General features: G+C 43.7%; 1 protein-coding gene across 1 annotated transcript in view; it reads right to left on the bottom strand.

Moving 5' to 3' along the window:
* Nucleotides 1-19,942, bottom strand: part of CDH17 (cadherin 17) — a gene marked incomplete at both ends in the record, with an annotated part of 43,438 nt that overhangs the window by 13,572 nt on the left and 9,924 nt on the right. Inside the window, 10 exons of the mRNA XM_080938757.1 lie at nucleotides 387-631; nucleotides 3,564-3,755; nucleotides 5,477-5,553; nucleotides 7,473-7,688; nucleotides 12,034-12,184; nucleotides 12,474-12,605; nucleotides 13,672-13,871; nucleotides 13,967-14,125; nucleotides 16,058-16,196; nucleotides 17,039-17,173. Of these exons, the coding sequence (XP_080794883.1) occupies nucleotides 387-631; nucleotides 3,564-3,755; nucleotides 5,477-5,553; nucleotides 7,473-7,688; nucleotides 12,034-12,184; nucleotides 12,474-12,605; nucleotides 13,672-13,871; nucleotides 13,967-14,125; nucleotides 16,058-16,196; nucleotides 17,039-17,173 (1,646 nt within the window). The remainder of the gene's footprint in view (nucleotides 1-386; nucleotides 632-3,563; nucleotides 3,756-5,476; nucleotides 5,554-7,472; nucleotides 7,689-12,033; nucleotides 12,185-12,473; nucleotides 12,606-13,671; nucleotides 13,872-13,966; nucleotides 14,126-16,057; nucleotides 16,197-17,038; nucleotides 17,174-19,942) is intronic.

Below are 19,942 nucleotides of genomic sequence, written 5' to 3'. Positions count from 1 at the left end.
TTGCTGCTCCAAACTAGCTCTCTGGAGAGAAGAGGAGCCCAGAATCCCTACATCTAAGACATTCCCTTTGGCCTCTAAGGTGGCTTACTCCCCTTCTGCGTTTTTAATCTCTCTACAACTCCAGTCTACTTTCCCCAAGAAGCTTCTCTAGAACGCCAACAGTTCAGACCTGGGGCCTGGCCATAGCTCACCCAATCTCAGGGGCTGGGGGCTCCCACCTTCTACCTTCACCAGCTCTCAACTGAGGCCTAAGAAGACAGGCTGGCACCTGAAGCCATACGTCTGACACAAGGCCAGAGATCCTGCTTCCGACGTCTGTTCCATTGCCCCAGTCCTGAAGCGAGTGCGCGCTGTTTCTCTGCCTGCCCGGCCCCGCTGCCCTGTACCTCACAGCCAGGCCTTCAGGATCCCTGGCGGTCACGGTGCCCACTTTGGTGCCTACGGCAGCATCCTCGCTGACATTCGCTTGGACTATCTGCTGGGCAAACACGGGCACTTCGTTCACATCTGTCACAATCAGCTCGAAGGAGGCGAAAGAACTGGCATTGTACTCTACGCTGTGCACCAGTGGCTCCGGGTTTTCTGCTTTGAACACAATGCTGGAAACTGGTTCGGTTTCAAAATCGAGAGGCTGTGGAGGGAGAGAAAACAAGGGGGGATTAATCTTGGAGTGAAAAGCTCCATTAAAGGATTTGTTTCTTTTAAAACTCCTGCAATCTTAACTGAAACATTCTTCTCAAGAAAACCGTAACACAGCTTTACTGCCGGTGTTATCAGAGCGGTTTCCTGTGCATGGGCGGCCCAGGAAGAGACTCTAACGCAGCCTGCCTCAGATTCGTTTAACCCAGGAGCACCCTACATATCTTCTCAGCAAAATCCTGATCCTCCTCAGACCTAGGAAAATGTTTGTACTACAGAGATGTTCACATGGTGTGAAGGATCACTTCCCACTGATTTCAGAACCCAAGACCCCAACTCTGAGGCTCTGGGAGAGCTGGGCAGAGGCCATGCAGGCAGGAGGAAGTGTTTCTCTTCCACTTGGGTAGATGGGACTGGGAATAAGAACAGGACGTCGTTTCTGGCTTTCTGGGAGGGAGAGTTTATCAATCAGGCCACCTAAGATGGAAAGACTGGATTCAGAAAGACTGGATTGCAAATTCTGTATGTTTTCAACCATATGCTTAACCACATGCCCCGGCACAGAAAGATTTAACTATCCGATGAGCAACTGGCCCTATGGGACCTCATACCCCCCTCTAAGCAAGAATCAACTGTTCTATAGAGAAGAGAGGCAAAAAAATGATAGTGCCTGCAGTGTAGGCTGCCATCTCTAGACTCAAGGAGCCCACAGGACTCTGAGCTCCTATAAATTAGAATTTAAACATTGCGTGTGCACGTGTGTGTGTGTGTGTGTGTGTGTGTGTGTTATTATTTTAAGATGAAAGCAAAGCACATGGACTTTTGAAATTCTGTTATTTATTTGCATGTGTATGTGTATGCATGTGGATACGCGTGTCGCCTAGTACATGTGTCAAGATGAGAGGATAAGTGTGGGGGTTCGATCTCTCCTTCTACCATGTGGATAAAACTCAGGTGGTCAGGCTTACGGAGTACGTGCCTTCGTCCTCTGAGCCATCTCGCCAGCCCCAGTCAAGTAGTCAGGTGGGGTTTCTCATTGTTGTTGTTTAGTTTTGTTGTTGGACTCTCAAAAGGACCTAAAAGATCAAAAACTAGAGAGAACCAATGCAAAGCCCCAAAGGATGTTGTGGAGGTTTAAGTAGGAATGCCTTCCCTACACTTGACCCTTAGGGAGTGGCACTGTTAGAGGTGTGACCTTGGAGAAGTGTTGAGGAAACGTGTCACTGTGGGGAGGTGGCTTTGAGATCTTATATTTGCTCAAGCCATGCCCAGTATAACACGCAGTCTCCTTCTGTTGCTTTGAATCAAGATGTAGAACTCTCAGCTCCTTCTTTATCCAGCGCCATGTCTGCCTGGACACTGAAATACTTCCTACCGTGACAATCATGAACTAAAGCCCTGAAAACGTAAGCAAGCCCCAATTAGATGTTTTCCTTTGTATGAGTTTCCTGGGTCATGGTGTCTCTTCACAGCAACAAGACCCTAACTAGGACAGATGCTATACGCTAAGGAAGCAGCACTTGTGACTTTATGCAAGAGTATTGCTCTGAACGACTCAAGGCGTCTTTCTCTTGTGTCATTCTCTCAGCATTACACTGTGTGGTGACATCCATTCATGAAGTGCAAGACAGACAGAGTGTACTGGCTCAGCTGCCCTTCTGACAACCGAACGGATCTCTTGCCCCCAGGAGCTGAGCACCACTGGTCTCCTCACTCATTTTCTCATCCCACCACATAGCCTAGACAGATGGTCCACACCAACTCTGCAACCGCACGACACTCCAGCCAGAGCCTTGGTCAAGTCGTTCTTATTCTGTCTGTCGTTGGCCATCAGCTCCGAAAGGAAGGACAGTGACATAGTCACTTCACTTGTCACTCCCTCCTGACACACAGTATCCATAGCATATCAGTTATAGGACATATAGATAAAGCTCTGGCCATAGTTTCTCAGACAAAGCTTCACCTCCTTGAGGATCCAAAACCTCGCAAAACAGCACCACCAGCTTGAGACCAAGTGTCCAAACACGGAGACTGTGGGCAACATTTCACCTTCGAATAGCCGATGTGATCCCGTGGCTGGTCCCAGGCTGGCAGTGTTTGTTTCTTCTTCATTCATTTCCTGTGCAACTACTCTGCTTGGCCTTTGCTTTTAGACTTTACTTTCAGCTTTGCATTACTCTCGTTCAAAACGTTTCCTTGGCCTTGTTTTTCAGTCCCAACCAACAAGCAATGTTCCAACAGATTCTCTCTCCCTGTTCACCTGGAAGGCTTTGCACCTGCCCCTTGGAAAGTGCTTTAACTCAGTATCTATTGGATGGTGTTGGGTCTAAATGCGTCATCTGGTGAACCTCTGATGAGCTCTAACACAAAGTATGCAACTACAGAAGAGAAAAATTGAGACTCAGGGATGGGAATAGGCTGAGGAAAAGTTGGAGAGACCTTGGTGTAAGACATGGGGACTATGAGTTAATATTTTATCTCCAAAAAACTCTCTAGTGTTTATAGGAAGGAGAAAAGAGCCAACGGGGCTTAGTAACGTGGTAAAAGATGGGGTTGCGGTTCTTAAAATTTCCTTGAGGTGGAAAACACTGGCTCCTCACTCAGGCTCGCAAGCTAACTAAAATCAGGATAAAAGTCTGTCACCTTCCTTCATTACACACCTGTCTCCTCTGTCTCAAAAACTTGGGATCACTTCCTGATTAGTTTTGTTCATGGCCATGTTAATCACATAAGGAGTCTACAATCTCATCTCTGGAGATAGAGAGGAGGCTTAGCAGTCAAGCAACTGTGGAGATCTTAGTCTGGGTCCCAGAATCCACATCAGATGACTTCTGTGTGCATGTGTCACCTCTGCCTATTGGTCCTGACACCATCATGGGTAGAGTAATCTGCTTTATTTTATTAGTAGTTATTAAGTGGGCTACCTTTTTAATCTTCACATATCCTGCATTGGTATTGGGATCTGTGACAACTTCGAGTCTTCCCCCAGTGTCTCCCTGTACAATCTTGTACACAATTTTAGAGCTCCCTGTAAAGGGCTCATCAGCATCTGTAGCTTGGATGATTAAAATGGTGGATCCGATGGCTGTGTCTTCAGAGAGAGTCTTGCTTCCATACTGAAGAAGAAAGGAGAAAGGAAACAGAAGGTCCATGTCATTGAGTTTACTGGCCAAAGGGCAAACGTCTCTGGGTTCAGGACAGAGGTCACAGCTGGCTTTAATACCCAGCATGGTTTTCCTCTTGGTGAACACATGACAGTTGACTTTAACATCACTTTTACTTACGGAATGAAATCCACACCAAGGAACATAACAACTTAGACATTCTAGAAGGATTCTAAAATAGACTTCCCCTCCAACATCCACATGCTTAACAACTACAATTATTTAAATAATAATGATATAGATAGCCATAACATGACAGATTCTTCTAATTCCTCAATCAAGCCAGGGATAGACATTAGGAGCCCAAAACAGTGAAGTCAGAGCTGGCTACCAATCTTAAACTTGCTGTTAGTTGAATGATGTAGTTATCTCATTTCTTTAAACATGATCTCTGTCACTTGTCTAATAGAGCGCAACCTGTGGTCATCAGTGGATAATGCATGTAGAGTCTCTGAATGGCTGGTATTCAGCGCTTATGAAAGATGAGCAGCAAAATACACTTAAGGGCTGCAAACTTACCAGTGACATTTGACAGAGGAGCCAAGGGCTAACATAGTCAACCCCACCCAGGCTAACACAAACTTCCAAAGCCTCTGTTCCTCACACCCCCCATAAAACACTCTGATTCCCCTGAAGCTCCAAGATCCACTCTTCCCCGAATCATGATCTAAATATTGGTAATGGCCAGGGCCCAAGGGAAGATGCCACCACAGACTAAGCCAGCCCAGCCAGGTTTGCATCTCCAAGCTTTTGAACTCCCCACTGCAGAATTCTTCTGCTCGGTCTACTTGGCCACCACCTGCTGAAATGCAGGGAACACACAACACTAGGAAGTAAAAAACGCCCCGAAGGATAGAAGCTTTGGAGAAAATGAATTCTTTATTTCATGCTTGCTTCACCTCAGTGACTGTTAGACAAGACACGTTCCATCACACTTGTTATGGTTCTGAGCCCTACTGTGAATTAATTCCCTTCTTTGTTACAGCCTCGCCTCTCTTTTGATTTATGGACATCACCCCAGGAAGCTCTGGGCTGCCTCAAAACTGACTTCTACCATAACAATCCAGTCAAGTGGGCTTCTCTCTTCCTGGAGCTAAAGGAGTTGAGACATTCCTTTTAAGGGTACAGTGAAAACAACACACCATGACCATGGCCATGTGCCCTGATGTCCTTTTTGCCCCGACACTTCTTACTCCACATCCAACGCCAATTCTTGCGAATAAGGGAGCACATTTCTCTTAGGCTTAAGCCAGAGATAGTTTTGCCCCTTTCCTTTCCTCTTACCTGGTTAAATACAAAATGAGTTGAAGTCGCCAATATGTCTAATCCGAAATGCTTGGCACAAATCTAATAGCTCTATGTACTGCCCATCGCATGCAAAATCTACAACAAGCCACAAGCAGCCATTCAATTTTCCATCTGGGAAAGATTATTGTTGTAGCTTTTGAGAAGCTTTTAGAGTAAGTGAGCTGCTGGCAAGCGTTTATAAATAGACATCCCCAAACACTCTCAAGTAGACCTTTAGTGCCCCCGAGAACTCACGTGAAGATGGCACCTGGTACTGATTGACGCATTGACCAGGCTACCTGGCACCTTGTCTGTGTTTTTATTTAAATTAAGGGTTCAGTAATATGATCCAAATAAAAATAAAACAAATGGTGACGACTACTCACTTCTGATACTTCAAAGATGGGAATCTGATCGTTGATATCAATAACGTTGACTTGAACAGAGCAGAGAGTCTTGAAATCTGAAAGTCAAAGTCACACCACAGAATTCTCACTGGGAAGCATGCACTGGCATCAGGACTTGGTAAGAAAACACTGGCAAGGGACACGTTTCACAGTTTCACAGTTTGTGTGAATGGAGGCTGATCTTCCCTGAACCTCACCCCCAAGCAGGTCAACAAGAGGAGGTAGAAATCGCACTAGGCCCTGGGATGCTCTCCTGAGCATCCCACTGCCCTATCCTTGGGAAGGCTTTTCAACAACCAGAATAGTTGCTTTTCTCTGAAGCAGCTCCCTTGCCTGACAGGTGAATGTTATATAATCTACGGTGGCCAAAGCAAAACTGTCCCTTTGCTCGATTCTGTGGAGCATTCACGGGCTGCCTTTCCCTCTCTGAGTGCGCCTGCCCTGCATCGGTTCCAGGTTCAAGGTCACCTGTTTCCTCTCCTTCAGGTAAGGGATAAAGTGGCAAGATTCACCTCCAAGGAAGGCTAAGAGGTAGTTCACAGAAATGGCCCAAGCTTTGAGGATTCAAGGACTAACTGGAACCAGCAGGTAGATCCTAGATTCAAGATGAACATGGCCTGCAAGTGTGTTGTGGGACAGTATCTAGGAAGAGCACCACAATGACAGTAGATGGTATGTCCCTACAGGTTGTTAACTTGTGCATTCACGTTCTTGACAAAACGAGTACTCCCTTAAGGACAGACACTGGGTCTGGTTCATCTGTGCATTCCTAATGCTTTGTCTGGTACCTTTTCAAGGCAAATGATTAGCTACTGAAGGCATAGGTGGCCAGTGTAAGAATCTGCCACTTCACCGTGGACAGCTTTACATTTATCTCACTGGGCATCTTAGCATAGTGCTCAACAGCATCAGACCGTCATTGTGTGTCAACTCTCTGAGAGCTTGACAGGCAGTTTGTACTGGAACCTGCTGAACTCGAGTTCTCCCAGGATCTCCACATCCGTGGGAAAGGGAAAAAAAAAATAAATGCATATGAAACCACTGGTCCTTTCTTTTTCACACCTATGCAAACTGTGTTCCTCAGAAGACAATTAGAGAGTTGTTTGATGAGCCAGTTACCCCCTAGGACTCTGAGTATCCCAGAGATAGCAGCTCATGTGTCTGTGGATGTGAAAGTGTGTTGGAGAGTGTGAAGTTGCCATTAGATTCTTAGAGATTCCTCTGCCTCTAGGAGAGGAGAGGTTAAGCAGAACCCACTCTGACAGTATACAAGGATAAAGGAAAGAGGTCTCCTGTTGGCGTCTAGTGGGCAGTTTGAGGCTGGCAAGAAATGGCAGAGCTCTCTCTCCAAAGACACATTTCTCTACTTTCATACACAGATACTTTCAGTCTGGAAGCAAGGATAAGGAAAGAATATTTCCTGTCTTGTAATCACAGTAGTCGTGAGACTGCACCTGGCAACTTTAACATGTGGTCTGATGACCTGGTGGCTACAGTGTTACGCTGTGACCAACACTACACTAGCACCTCACATGCCATTGGCTGCCACCAGACAATTACTGAGCAAGTAGTGTTGCAAAAACAGGCCTAACCCCAGAGACAATGCCCTGCAGAACTCCAGACAGCCATGTGGAATTCTTCTTAGACTACTCAGTGGTTGTTATTAAAACATCTCCCATTATAATCAAGCCCATACTGCTGTCTGGGGATCCCCTAGACTTTGAAGCTTCCTTTCCATTTTTTTGTTAAAGGCACCCCCTTTAAGATGGTCGCTGAAAGCCTCTTGACACCTGGTTCCCAGAGGACCGAAGACAATGCAATGTCTCCTGATCTACACCTCTATCTCTTGAGAAGACATCTGGCTTCCTTATTCACAAAGACAGCAAAGAATGCTTCCAGCATGAGAAGAGCTTCACAAATCCAAAATAGAAGGAAAACAGCTATGTAAACTCGCCATGTTGGGTACAGTGCTTACCTATGTCAGACACCTCTACTGTTAAGTTGTACTGAGGACTGTCTTGCTTCTTCAAGGGCTGTTTACCCAACTGGACCTTTCCCTCATATTCGTCAATGAGAAAGAGCCCATCCAAGGGAACTTTGGGTGTTTGGTCTAGAAGTTTGTACTTCAAAATGCTGTTGATATTGTCAGCTTCATCCATATCGTGGGCGACAAAGATCCCAATGCTGCTACCTATAGAGAAGGAAGGACAACAGTCACACCAGTTCATAAGGCAGTTTCCTAGGAGACATGGGCAACAGTTTTGGGTAGTGAACAAAGACATATAGATTTACTTTGGCCCCGTGCATTTTTCCATGGTATGCTTCCTTAAATGCTGTGTCAGCCAAGATGGCCACACAGTATTCTTAAGTGAGAGACTTGAACAAAAATCTGCCTTCTCGGATACCTAGAGGCTGGACACATGAAATCGAGGTGTTGAGGAGGTTGCTTTCCTCTGAGCTTCTCTCCCTGGCTACTTCTTCCTCCTCCTTATGTACCAACTCCTTGTGCCTTAGCATCCAAATTTATCATAGGAACGTCAGTCAGATTAGATTATGGCTGGCCATTGGGTCCTCATCCTACTTGTGTTTGTGGGTACACGTGTGTGTGTGTGTGTGTGTGTGTGTGTGTGAATGTGGGTATAACATGTATGTACATGTGATGTGGGTATACATGTATGTACATGTGATGTGGGTATAACATGTATGTACATATGATGTGGGTATAACATGTATGTACATGTGATGTGGGTATAACATGTATGTACATATGATGTGGGTATAACATGTATGTACATGTGATGTGGGTATACATGTATGTACATGTGATGTGGGTATACATGTATGTACATGTGATGTGGGTATACATGTATGTACATGTGATGTGGGTATAACATGTATGTACATGTGATGTGGGTATAACATGTATGTACATGTGATGTGGGTATAACATGTATGTACATATGATGTGGGTATAACATGTATGTACATGTGATGTGGGTATACATGTATGTACATGTGATGTGGGTATACATGTATGTACATGTGATGTGGGTATACATGTATGTACATGTGATGTGGGTATAACATGTATGTACATGTGATGTGGGTATAACATGTATGTACATGTGATGTGGGTATAACATGTATGTACATGTGATGTGGGTATAACATGTATGTACATGTGATGTGGGTATAACATGTATGTACATATAATGTGGGTATAATATGTATGTACATGTGAATGTGGGAGTTGGAGGACAATCTCAGCATCATTCCTCAGAAGCTACCCACCTTGGGTTTTTGTTGTTCTTGTTGTTTTTCTTTTGTTTGGTTTGTGGTTTTTGTTGTTTGGTTTTTTGTTTTGTTTTGTTTTGTTTTATAAACAGGGTCTCTTTTTCCAAAATCTTCCTAAGCACGCTTAAGTTGTCTGGCCAGTGAACCCCAGGAATCTATCTGTCTCTGCCTCCCCAGCACTGAGATTACAAACATGTGCTACCATGCCTGGCTTTTTTCTTTTTCTTTTTTTGTATGTGTCAGGGGATCTAACCCAGGTCCTTATAGTTTCAGGGTAAGAAATGTACTGACTAAGCTATCTTACCAGCCCCACATCCTACCCAGCCTGGCATTCTACTCAATTTCCTCATTAAAACATCTACAGCCACATAGCCATATTATGAAGTGCTAAGACTTAGAACTTTATCCCATGAACTGGAGAGGGGGAAATTTTTATCACACACAAGGAGTTAGAACATCACTTTATAGATTTGGTCCGGAGTATATGACCTGCCTCCTGCCCTTCACCTACCCAAAGGAATCTACATCCACCTCCAACCTCTGTGGGGAACCCTCCTGGATAATAGGGCCATTAGAAATGTAAGCATCTGATATAACATTTCTGAAGTGAAAACATCCATACACAAAGGGAGGAAGTGGAGACACAGAGGACGGTGTAGAAGAGGAGGAAAGAGATCTGCAGACTGCTGTCAGCCACTAGCTTAAGTCAGAGTCGGAAGAAGTAACAGACTCTCCAACTAGGATGCTGTCACCATAATTTCAGATTCTCCATTATCAGAACTAGAGATTCAAATTTGTGGTGGTTTATTAGCACAGCCCTAAGACAGACACACTTGGACAAATGGCACAGCTAAGCTGGAAGAAGCCAATCCTGAGCTACTTCTGAGAGCTTTGTGAGTAACTACAGAGACTGACTCCTCTCAAAGACAGCACACAAAGAATACACACACACACACACACACACACACACACACACACACACACACCACATGCCATGGCTATATGTATTTTATGCCTGTGTGTGTGTTGGCCCAGGAGCTCCTGAGGTCAGTGGATGTGATTGATTCTTTGTCCCACCAGCTTTGGGCAAGTTTGGATAGAATCTGGGGTCATCCAGATTATAAAATGTAAAATATGAGTTCCTTTCATGCAGTAAGAATCTCACCTGAGGTTTACTTGGATGGCACTATTTGAATTGAATTACAATCTTCATTTACATCAGTTTGTGTCCACTGACTTATGTGGACTCTTACAGGGGTTTGGTTTTAAAGGATGGAAAAGAGAAAATAGAAAAATAGATAGATAGATAGATAGATAGATAGATAGATAGATAGATAGACAGACAGACAGACAGACAGATATCTGTCCTACAAGATGCTGACTTATATAGAGACAGCAGAGGACAGTATAAACTTAAGAGAAATGACCCAGTGCTCTGTGTGCTAACGTTTCTACTGGTGTATGTCTTGATAGCTGGATAAGTAGCAAGCCCTCAAGAAGGAAATGCATTGTCTATACCGCCCATGAGCTGCATACGGAAACATATCCAGTTGAATAGAACTTTTCTTCCTTTAATGAATCCATGAAGTACTTTTCCAAAGTGAATTCTCATGTCTCAAGAAACTGAGATCCTGAGCATTTTACCCTTCTAACAATGACTTCACCAGTCTAAGAAAACTGCACGATCCTCTTCCTACATGAAGTAGGCAGCCTCCGAATGACTCCTGACATCCCCATCTTCTGGTACGCATGCTCCATGAAGTCTGCCTTTCAATTGTGAGTGGAGCCTAGTGGCTCGATCCTGATGAGATGAACTGGGACGTCACTTCCGAGAAAACGTTACAGAAATACTGAGACTGCCACATTGCTTCTCTCTTCCTCTCCCTCCTTCTCCCCATCCCTCCACATCAGAGGCCCAAACCAAACTGCAATCAGACTCCTGACTCACAGAGACTGACATAATGTGAATCTGTCATTTTAGACTGCTAAATTTGAGAGCAATTTATTATGTAGCAATACATAACAAATATAGCACATGGACAGCCCAATATGAAGAGACTTCTTGCAGCAGCATCTAGAATGGTCTCAAAAGCTTTCTCCGCCTTCCTTCAGCACCTCAGGCCAGTCCCAATTTCAGGGAAACATGATACCACAAGTGTTTGCTGGCCGTTAGATAATAATTACTCCATTATACAATTGTCCCTGTGACTTAGTTCTTTATATCTCCTAAAATCTTTCAAGTTATGGTTTAACCCTTCGGTATTGAAGCAGGAATTGCAATAACTAAAACGAAGAACAGCTCCCTCCACAGGGCACACAGGGAATATGCAACCTCTGTGCGCCACCTAACACCAGGAGGCAAAGAATGATCACAGTGGAGGAAACCCCACCAAGCCACCAGGAAAGCAGTTGCTATGTCAGAGCTGAGTTGCAGCCAGAGCAGAAGGATCAAAGAAAACGGACAAGAGTGTCCATCCCTACATAGGTAGACGCCACTTGTAGGGAATACAAAGATGCTGATCTCACAGACTTAAAAATCACACAGCTCAAACACAAAAGACAAACACGAAAGCCAACCTGCTCGGTGGGCTTAACTCCAAGAGGGAAATAGACAAAAGCTTCAAATCCAAGCGAGAGACAACAACCCCTCAGAAGACATCACTGTTCTTACAGTGATGCCGCCATACAAATGTAAAGCTATCAGGAGATACATTTTCCTCAGATGTAGAAAGATCAAAAGGACATGCCTGCCGGAGGCTTAACCTCACTCGCCAGTTCCCTCAATCATTGGCTTCCTCCTGTAGGAACCTCGGGGTTAAGTTGAACTAGGTATTGTCTGCTTATAGTGGGCTATCTGACTGTGGGTGTAAAGGATCAGTTCTTTAGCAAGATGGATGAGGTTCTAGCTCTTGAAAGTGAGCTGTTTAGACGTCCAATAAGATAAGTGTAGGGAAATCTTGCAAGGAGGACCCTTCAGGACATGTACACAGGATGCTGCTGTACAGTAACTATCATTTAGACAATGGTGGTGATGGCAGTTATCAAAGCATCAACTTAAGAAGGCTAGAGATAGTGTTCATTGCAAAGCATTGTACCTGCCTGACTCTCATGATACCTCAGATCTCTGTGCTGTTCTAGACATGAACAATGGGAGATCTACTTGACACTCCCGAGGCTAGAAAGGGATCACAGAAGCAATGACAGAGACAGGTCCGTGGCTTCGAGCCACTCTCATTTCTTACCCAATATTTCATTCTCCTGGACTTCAAATACAGTCACTGGAGACACACATGTCGGTGGGTTGTCATTAATGTCAATAACTTTCACATGAACTTCCAGCGGATATGCAAGTGGTTTTCCATTCTCATCCTTGGCGGTTGCAAAGAAAACATGCTGCAATATGGAGATCAGAGGTAAGAAGATGCCATCACTGTCCCTTTAACAGGTGGAGAAAAATAACTGTCTTCTAACCATCTCTCAACCTTAGTGTCAAGATCCTTAGAACTGAAAAATGGCAGGGAGTGAATTTCATCATCCTGTAGACATACCCACTTCCCCCCTCAGCTGTCAGTTCTGAGTTTTGTTTTGTTGTTTTTTTTTTTAATGTACTATTAATTTTTCCTCAACCCTAAGTAGATATAGGATTTGTCTTGTGGCCCTCGGGATGTCCGATTTCACTTACAGAGTCCTTTTCCTCCCGGTCCAAGGGCTGAGTCACAAAAATATTTCCTTCTTGGTCGATCGAGAATGGGAACTGTGGCAGCTTCTCCTTGTTGATTAAGGAATACTGGGCCCCAGGGTCATTCCACTGCACCTGCATGGCCAAGGCAAATGGTGGGAAAAGACAAGAGGGCGAACAGGCTGAAAAGGTGATCAACAACTTCTATAGTCTCACTTCGGAATTTTTCCCAACTCTGCCCACACATGACCAGTCTCTTAGGACAACTGAGTAATGTGTTTAAAATTCTCAACCTAAAGACAAGCAGGCAAGGCAATTCTTCCTTCCCTAAAGCATCTTTACAAACTCATGGAAGAGGCTGTAGGCTGTTTTCTTCCGGAACTCTGACTGGGTGTAACATCAGTTTATGAAGCAAAGTACGCTTCATATGATGTATGATGAGCTTCTGGGATCCAAAATGAAGATGAATTCGGAGCAACTGAAGATTCCTTAAAGAAGTGGTTTTAAAGCTTCCTAATGCTGACACCCTTTAATGTAGCTCCGCACGTTATGGTGGCCCCAACCGAAGAGTTACTCTCGTTGCTACTTCATAGTTGTAATTTTGCTACTACTATGAATCTCAATGTGAATGTCTGATATGCAGAATGTCTGATATGAACCCTGGGAAAGAGCCATTCAACGGGGGTCACAGCCTACAGTTTGAGAACCACTGACTTAGACGAGTTCATTCATTTAATTGAGACACATAATGAGACGTAACCCTCAAATATTAAAGGCTGAAAGGTTACAGAAATAAAAATAACTATTGACCCCTAGAGTTATTCTCCAAACAACAAGAAAAAGTACTCAAAAGTCAGACCTGATACATAGACAGGGCCTGGTTTCTGTGATGTTATTACTAACAGCATATGTTGATGATATACCACATGCCATTCAACCTACTATAATGCAGCTATATTTCATACTCGGGTGAAAACAAGAAAGTGTGTGTGTGTGTGTGTGTGTGTGTGTGACACAGGCCAAGTTTTCTGCTCATGATGATAAACTTTGTAGGTGTGGGGCCTTGATTACTTAGTTGGTTTTGTAATTATATGATACAAAATGTACCTAGTAAAACAAATAGTGAAGACCGGGAGGTCTTGATGTCCCTGCACATCAAGGTATGCATCTGAGTTAACTGTAGATGTCACGTAGGCACTACCTGGGTGATTTTGATGGGGTGAGGATCAGTGGAGTTTTCTCTAATCTCCACAGGTTCTGGTGCCTTCCAGATGTTCTCTCTGATAGTAATGTCCACAGATGTGGTATCACTGAAGGAATTCTCATTCTGGCCCCCCATGTCCTTCACAGAGACCACCAGGTTGTAGGAAGGATTCTTCAGTGGATCCAATTCCTGGGATCCTGTAGAGGTGGGGGAGGAGAAGGAGAAAAGATGTGTCCCCACAGGTGACAGACCTTCCTCTGACTGAGGTTCGTGAGGGCTTGCCTTGACTCACCTTCTGGGGTAAGCGAGATTGCCCCTGTTTTGTTGTCGATCTGAAAGTACATGACGTTGTTGATTTTGGGAAGCTGGATGACTATTTGATAAAAAAGCTGGCCATTGGGGGTAGCCGGGTCATCCAGGTCTGTGGCATTGACGTACATGAAAGGCTTTCCTGGTAACGAAGCAACACAGAAGAAGAAACTTGAAACTTAAACCATCTGTGTCCATGTCCTGCCTCGGAAGATGCAGAGAGACTGGATCCCGAGTTCCTAACTGGAAAACTTAATCTTGATTTTGTTCCTTATAGTAGGGTTTCTTCAAAGTATGGTCCAGGAGCCTATCAGAGTCCTCGGGCATATTTCAAGAAGTTTATGATGTTTGAAATCATATCCGGAGCAGATCCATTTAAAAGCAAGATAATTTAGTAGATTTTAACGTAAAATAATATGAAATAAACCAATACCATATTGCTACTCATCTGCAAGAAGCATGTGCTTTTCAAGCTGTGGTTCTATATCAAAGAATGTCATAATATCTGAAAACGCTATTAAAATATTCCTCATTTCCTAAACTACAGATTGGTGCGAGGCTAATTTTCATCATATACAACTTCACCCAAAACAGCACGTGGTGACGGCACAGGTGCAGAAACACACCTTCAACCCAGTCGTTTTTATTCATCAGACATTAAAGAAACTTGTAAAGATTCAAACGATGTCATCCTTCTCATTAAACTACGTTTTTGTCTCAAAAAAGTTTAGTTTTCATTAAACACTCTGTGTTCTTTTAAATTATTTACTAAGTAAACGTTTCACTTTCTAAGATGTTAGCCAGTGCTATACTGAACCCACCTTGTGAGAGCACAATTTTGAATTTCCAGAAATTTTTCAGTCAATTGTTTTTCAAAAGTTTTTTACAAAAAGCATGCAAGTTAAAACACCATATACTAAAACTAGGAGACCCAAAGTCTGTAAACTCATGTATTAATAGAACTGGTAATTTGAAATAGGCCATGGTAAAGTAGTTATGCCATGAAACCTTGCAAAGGGCCCAAATCACACTTCTTCCCACTCGCCCCAGGAGAAACAGCTAGTAAACACTGACCAGATACCACTAGGAATAATTCACAGGCTTAAATTTTTCTGTGCGTTCCCTCCAACTTTTAAGATAACACAGAAGTTCTACAATTTTGAAAATCACTTCTCTAAGAGAGTTGATTCATGGAGAGAAAAGACATTTCTGTCTTGAATATTCTTATGTAGCAAAGTCTACATAAATGGGTTGTTGGTGTTCCATCCGAGGGGCAGGGACCGTGAAACATCACCGAAGGGTTACTTGGCTACTGACAACTGAATAAAGAAAGGGGTTGAGTCACACAAACGGTTCTTTGATAGCAGTGGATGGAAATATCAAAGGTCTAGACTTAGAGGGTAGGTTAACATAGAAAAGAAATGAACCACAGCTGGGGAACAGCCATAAGGAATGGAGCCAACAATGACTCCAAGTATCCCACAAGGATATGGAACAGCAAGCTCATCTTTCCAGACAGTCTTTGGGTGTTCTCGAGCTGTGTGGGAGTTGAAAGGTCACTAAAGAATCAAAGTTTTGACTTTCACTGTTCATTTGTCAAGATCTAGAGACTCTTTTAATGATTTGCCTCATTATTAATTGGGGGGAGAGGCATGTGCACACAAATGCAGGTGCTCACAGAGGCCAAAAGAAAACAATGAATGCCTTAAAGCTAAAGTCACGGGATACGTATGAGCCACCCAACATGGGTGCTCAGAGCAGAAGGGGTCTTGCTGAGCCATTTCTCTAGAACTCCTAGAGACATTGTTTTTAATTGTCATGGCTTAGAGAGAGGAGTGTATCTGGGATCTTGTAGACAGAGGTCAGAGATACTTCCAAGCATCTTACGAAACCCAAACTAAACAGGGCCAAGGATGGGAGACTTTGGTCCATACAGTTGGCAAGATAAAACAGCACTCGAGTCTCTATGAAATTTACATAAGAAAGTAAGGCTTGAGGAGCTATAGTGACAACTGTCAGCCACACAATGCCGCTCTTTCACGTTCCACAGACACACTCAGACGGCCTATTTTACCTGGGCGAGAGTTCTGCCTCACTGAGCTTTCATATTTTGGCTGGAGAAACGTGGGTCGGTTGTCATTGATGTCCTTGACTTCTATGATGATGGGGACAGGGCCGTCCACTATAGATCCACGAGAATCCAAGGCTGCAAGCTGTTGTTGAAGAAAAGAAAACCACTTTGTGGCTCTGGACTTCAGATAATGCCCAAAAGTCACCTAGAGGAACTTAAGATTCAAAAGACCAAAGGCCTGGTGACTGCAGAAGATAGAAGTCCAAAGTATGCGCTGCTAAAATAGGGGTCCGATCAGTTAAGACAGCCCTATGATGGCAGTGGCTTTCTAGATTGCAGGGGACTGGACACAGAGAAGTTCTCATACGATGGTGCACTATGACTCCTCAGAACTGGTGCAGTGGGCAGTCTACAGAGCCCATGGCAGAAAGCGACAGACAAGATGCTTCCAGCTTGCTCTCTTTCAGTTAGCACTCTGACCTTCTAGCTGTTCAAAACCCACTAGAAAGCTGTGGGAAAAGAAAAGGAAGGGCACTTTTAATGGGACTGTCAGGTCCTTCTGCATTTTGGGAGCCCCAGTGTCTCTGCGCAGCTCTGATGCTGCCCGCCTTCATTGTGGGTGCGGAGCCCACACAACAGCCACACACTAAGCACCAGGGCACATCAGAGGCCCAGTGCTGGGTTTTGGCCCCAGTGTGCTCCTCTGAGGACTTTGATCACGTAAATTGGATTACTACAATCAAAAAGCCCTCTGTAGTTGGTTTCAAAAGGGTGGGGAGAAGGAGGGGAAAAGGAAAGGGGGGAAGGGAGAAAGGGAGGGAGGGAGAGAACAAGGGAGTAAAGGAAGAAGGGAGGGAGGTCATATGAGGACTGTAGTTTGGTGATGTCAGGAGAGCTGAACAAGAAGCATGAAATAAAGGTCCTGGGGATCCCACGACTGGGGTGCTGCAGAAACCTGAGTGTCGCCCACCGGTCTCAGCTCACCTGCAGATGATGAACTGCCCTTGTTTCTCTGTCCAGGGCTCTTGTGTGATAAAGAAGTCCATCCTTCTCTATCTTAAATATACCATCTGTCTCTCCTGTCAGCTCAAAAGTCACAGCGGGAGGGTTGGCCTTAAACTGGGGAAAAAAAATAAAAGACGTCAGATCAGGTCCTGAGGAAAACACAATGCTGTGCAATCCGTACAAAGATGCCCATTTCCATTTCTCATTTGCACAAATCAGAAACCCTGAGCCGTTTGCTGTGGCAAATGCTAACATCTTGGCTGTACATCCTCTCGGTAGCATTTAGAACATGTTTCTCCTAGTAAACAAGATATTACGCTACCAAATACGCTGAGGAAAGGCTGTGGAGCTTTCGACTGTAGCTGAGGCTAAAAGATAGTTTTCACTGAATATCTGAGAGCCAGGACTTTAGCATCTAAGAAACATTAGGATTTCTAGCCTTATTGCCAGACCAAAAGATGTCACTCAGGGTTTTAAAACTTGTGACAAAGATGAAGACACGAGTTAATGTTTAGAAAAACAGTCTACAAGTGCCTTCAATGTCACATATTCCTAAGTGATAATCTTCATGGTGACTTTTTACAATGCAACTCTTCATGAGATAGTCAAAGCTTCTTTAAAACGAACAGCAAAAAAATAAAAATAAAAAAAATTAAAAAAAACAAATACATGAAACTAAAAATATATAAAAGTTGTTCAACTTCATTAATAATTTTAAGGATATCTCATGGATATTAGACTGCAAAGAAATAGATATATTTTTGATGGGATATGGAAATGACTTGAGGTATAAAGTATAAGTCTTTGATAATAAACAATAACATACAAAATTTGTCTCAGAGTTTTTAAGCATAAATTACATTCTTACAATGCAAGAGGGAATGTTATTATACTATCAAAGCTGAAAACTCAGGTATGTATGAATTCATGAGTTCTTAAAGCATATAACATGATCAATATTGATCCTTTGAGCTTCATTATAAGGAAAAAAGTTCTGTGTAAAGTAACAAAAGTACACAAGAGTAGAGGCAGGCTGTGGTTGTCTCAGAAGCAGCAGGGTGCATGTCAGCCAAACACAGTGAGAACGCCAAGGCTAAGGGCTTTGAAATTCGCTTGTCGATATCACACGGTTATTAATAAACAGCACCGCTGTTAGTGTCCTAAGACGAGTCTGACGTCAGTGGGAGAGGTGGAGTGAGATTCTGCTCTTCCTCCATCGAATCATGAAAATGTTGGTAGATGGTGGCAAACACCGATTTATCAACTTTGTCAGAGCAGCAGAACTTACCAAAACCCTCCTAGATGCCAACGAGCAATAAACCGTGATGTTTTCCTTTGCCTGACCCCACTGACTTTCCAGCTCAGTGTGAAAGAGAGTGGAAGAGACAGTACTGTCTCACCATGGCAGTGTGGCAGTGGGCAAAGAAGACAGGAACTCCCAAAGCCACTGCCCGAGACCTGTCACTATCTAGTCTGCTGGTGTCTTTAGTTAATGATGTTCTCCTTCACTATCAACGTCCTGGGACTTCTATAGAAAAGAACCGTGCAAAACTTGTGGGCATAGCACTTCTAGTACTTCACACTTGCACTCAGGAGGCTGAGGCAGGAGGATTGCTGTAAGTTTGAGGCCAGCTTAGGATATTTAGTGAACACCAGGCCAACCAAGGGCTATATGGCAAGCCTCTGTGATTATATATATATATATATATACATACATACATATAATGTATATACTTACACATATATATGTATATATATTGCTGAGGGATGAAAGGAAAATGTTGTCTTTTGGATAAGACATAATGTTGTATACATGAACTAAGTTAAAATTCCACCATGGGTGGGGGTAGGGCTACGAAGGCCCAGCCCTCACTTAGGAAATAGTGCAGTTGATGGTTCCAGCGGGGAGGGAGAGTTGCTATTTCTAGGAGAGGTGTGGCCACTGGCACACCATGTCCCAGTAGATGACCTCATACCATGCACACATATGTGCAGCTCTAGTTGGAGTCAGGGGTTAAAAAAACATTTAGAAAGAGGGCATGACATTGGGAGATGTGTCAGGAAGATTCAGGGGTGGGGGAATTGGATGTGGAGTGGGAGGCGGATATGGTTAACATACATTGTATACAAGGTGCACGTAAGATTTTTCCGAGAATAAATAAAAACATTTTAAAAGTAAATAATCTTCAGAACTGTCAGCAATGGCTACTGTTGAAGCTGGAGCAGGAACAATAGCTGAAGCAAATGAGAAACCGGTCACACGTTTAAGGGAAAGGCTGGGGAGTAAACTGCCCACTGGGGATTTTGCAAACTTCGTGTGTTACTCCTTGGAGACATCATCCATTAACAGAGCCGCCAGCGTGACCAGAAAAGGTCGGAGAAGGCTCTAACCCCTCCCGGCTGATGCCGAGGCTCTGCACAGTATGAAAAGAAGGGAAAGTGAATGCTATAAACTGTCCGCCACACTCCTGGCAGAGTTCCGCAACATATTCCAAGTGCCTGATGCTAAAGGCTGAGACTTATTGATCCGATGCACCTAACACAGTCTCTGTGCAGTCATTAACTGAGCACTGAGTGGGGATTTCAGTGGCCAAATATAGCCATGAACTTTTCAGACTTAGCCTATAAAAGCCACTAAACAAGAAGTAGAAGCAATATGCTCTGAGGAAGGAAGAGACAGTGTGTCTAGATATGGTAATATCACATCATTTAAAATGTCTACTGTCCAGTAAATGATGGTGTGACAAACAACTAAATAAGTAACAGTGTAGATACAAAATCTGTTTCTGAGGAAGCCCTAATGCTGAACTTGCTAAAGATCCTAAATGGCCCATTTTCAATAGATCCAGAACTAAAGAAAGACGTCTTCAGCAGACTAGAGAA

The sequence above is a fragment of the Micromys minutus genome (genome assembly GCF_963924665.1).
Source record: "Micromys minutus genome assembly, chromosome: 26".
Classification (NCBI taxonomy): domain Eukaryota; kingdom Metazoa; phylum Chordata; class Mammalia; order Rodentia; family Muridae; genus Micromys; species Micromys minutus.
This window is presented reverse-complemented; position numbering and strand designations above follow the sequence as displayed.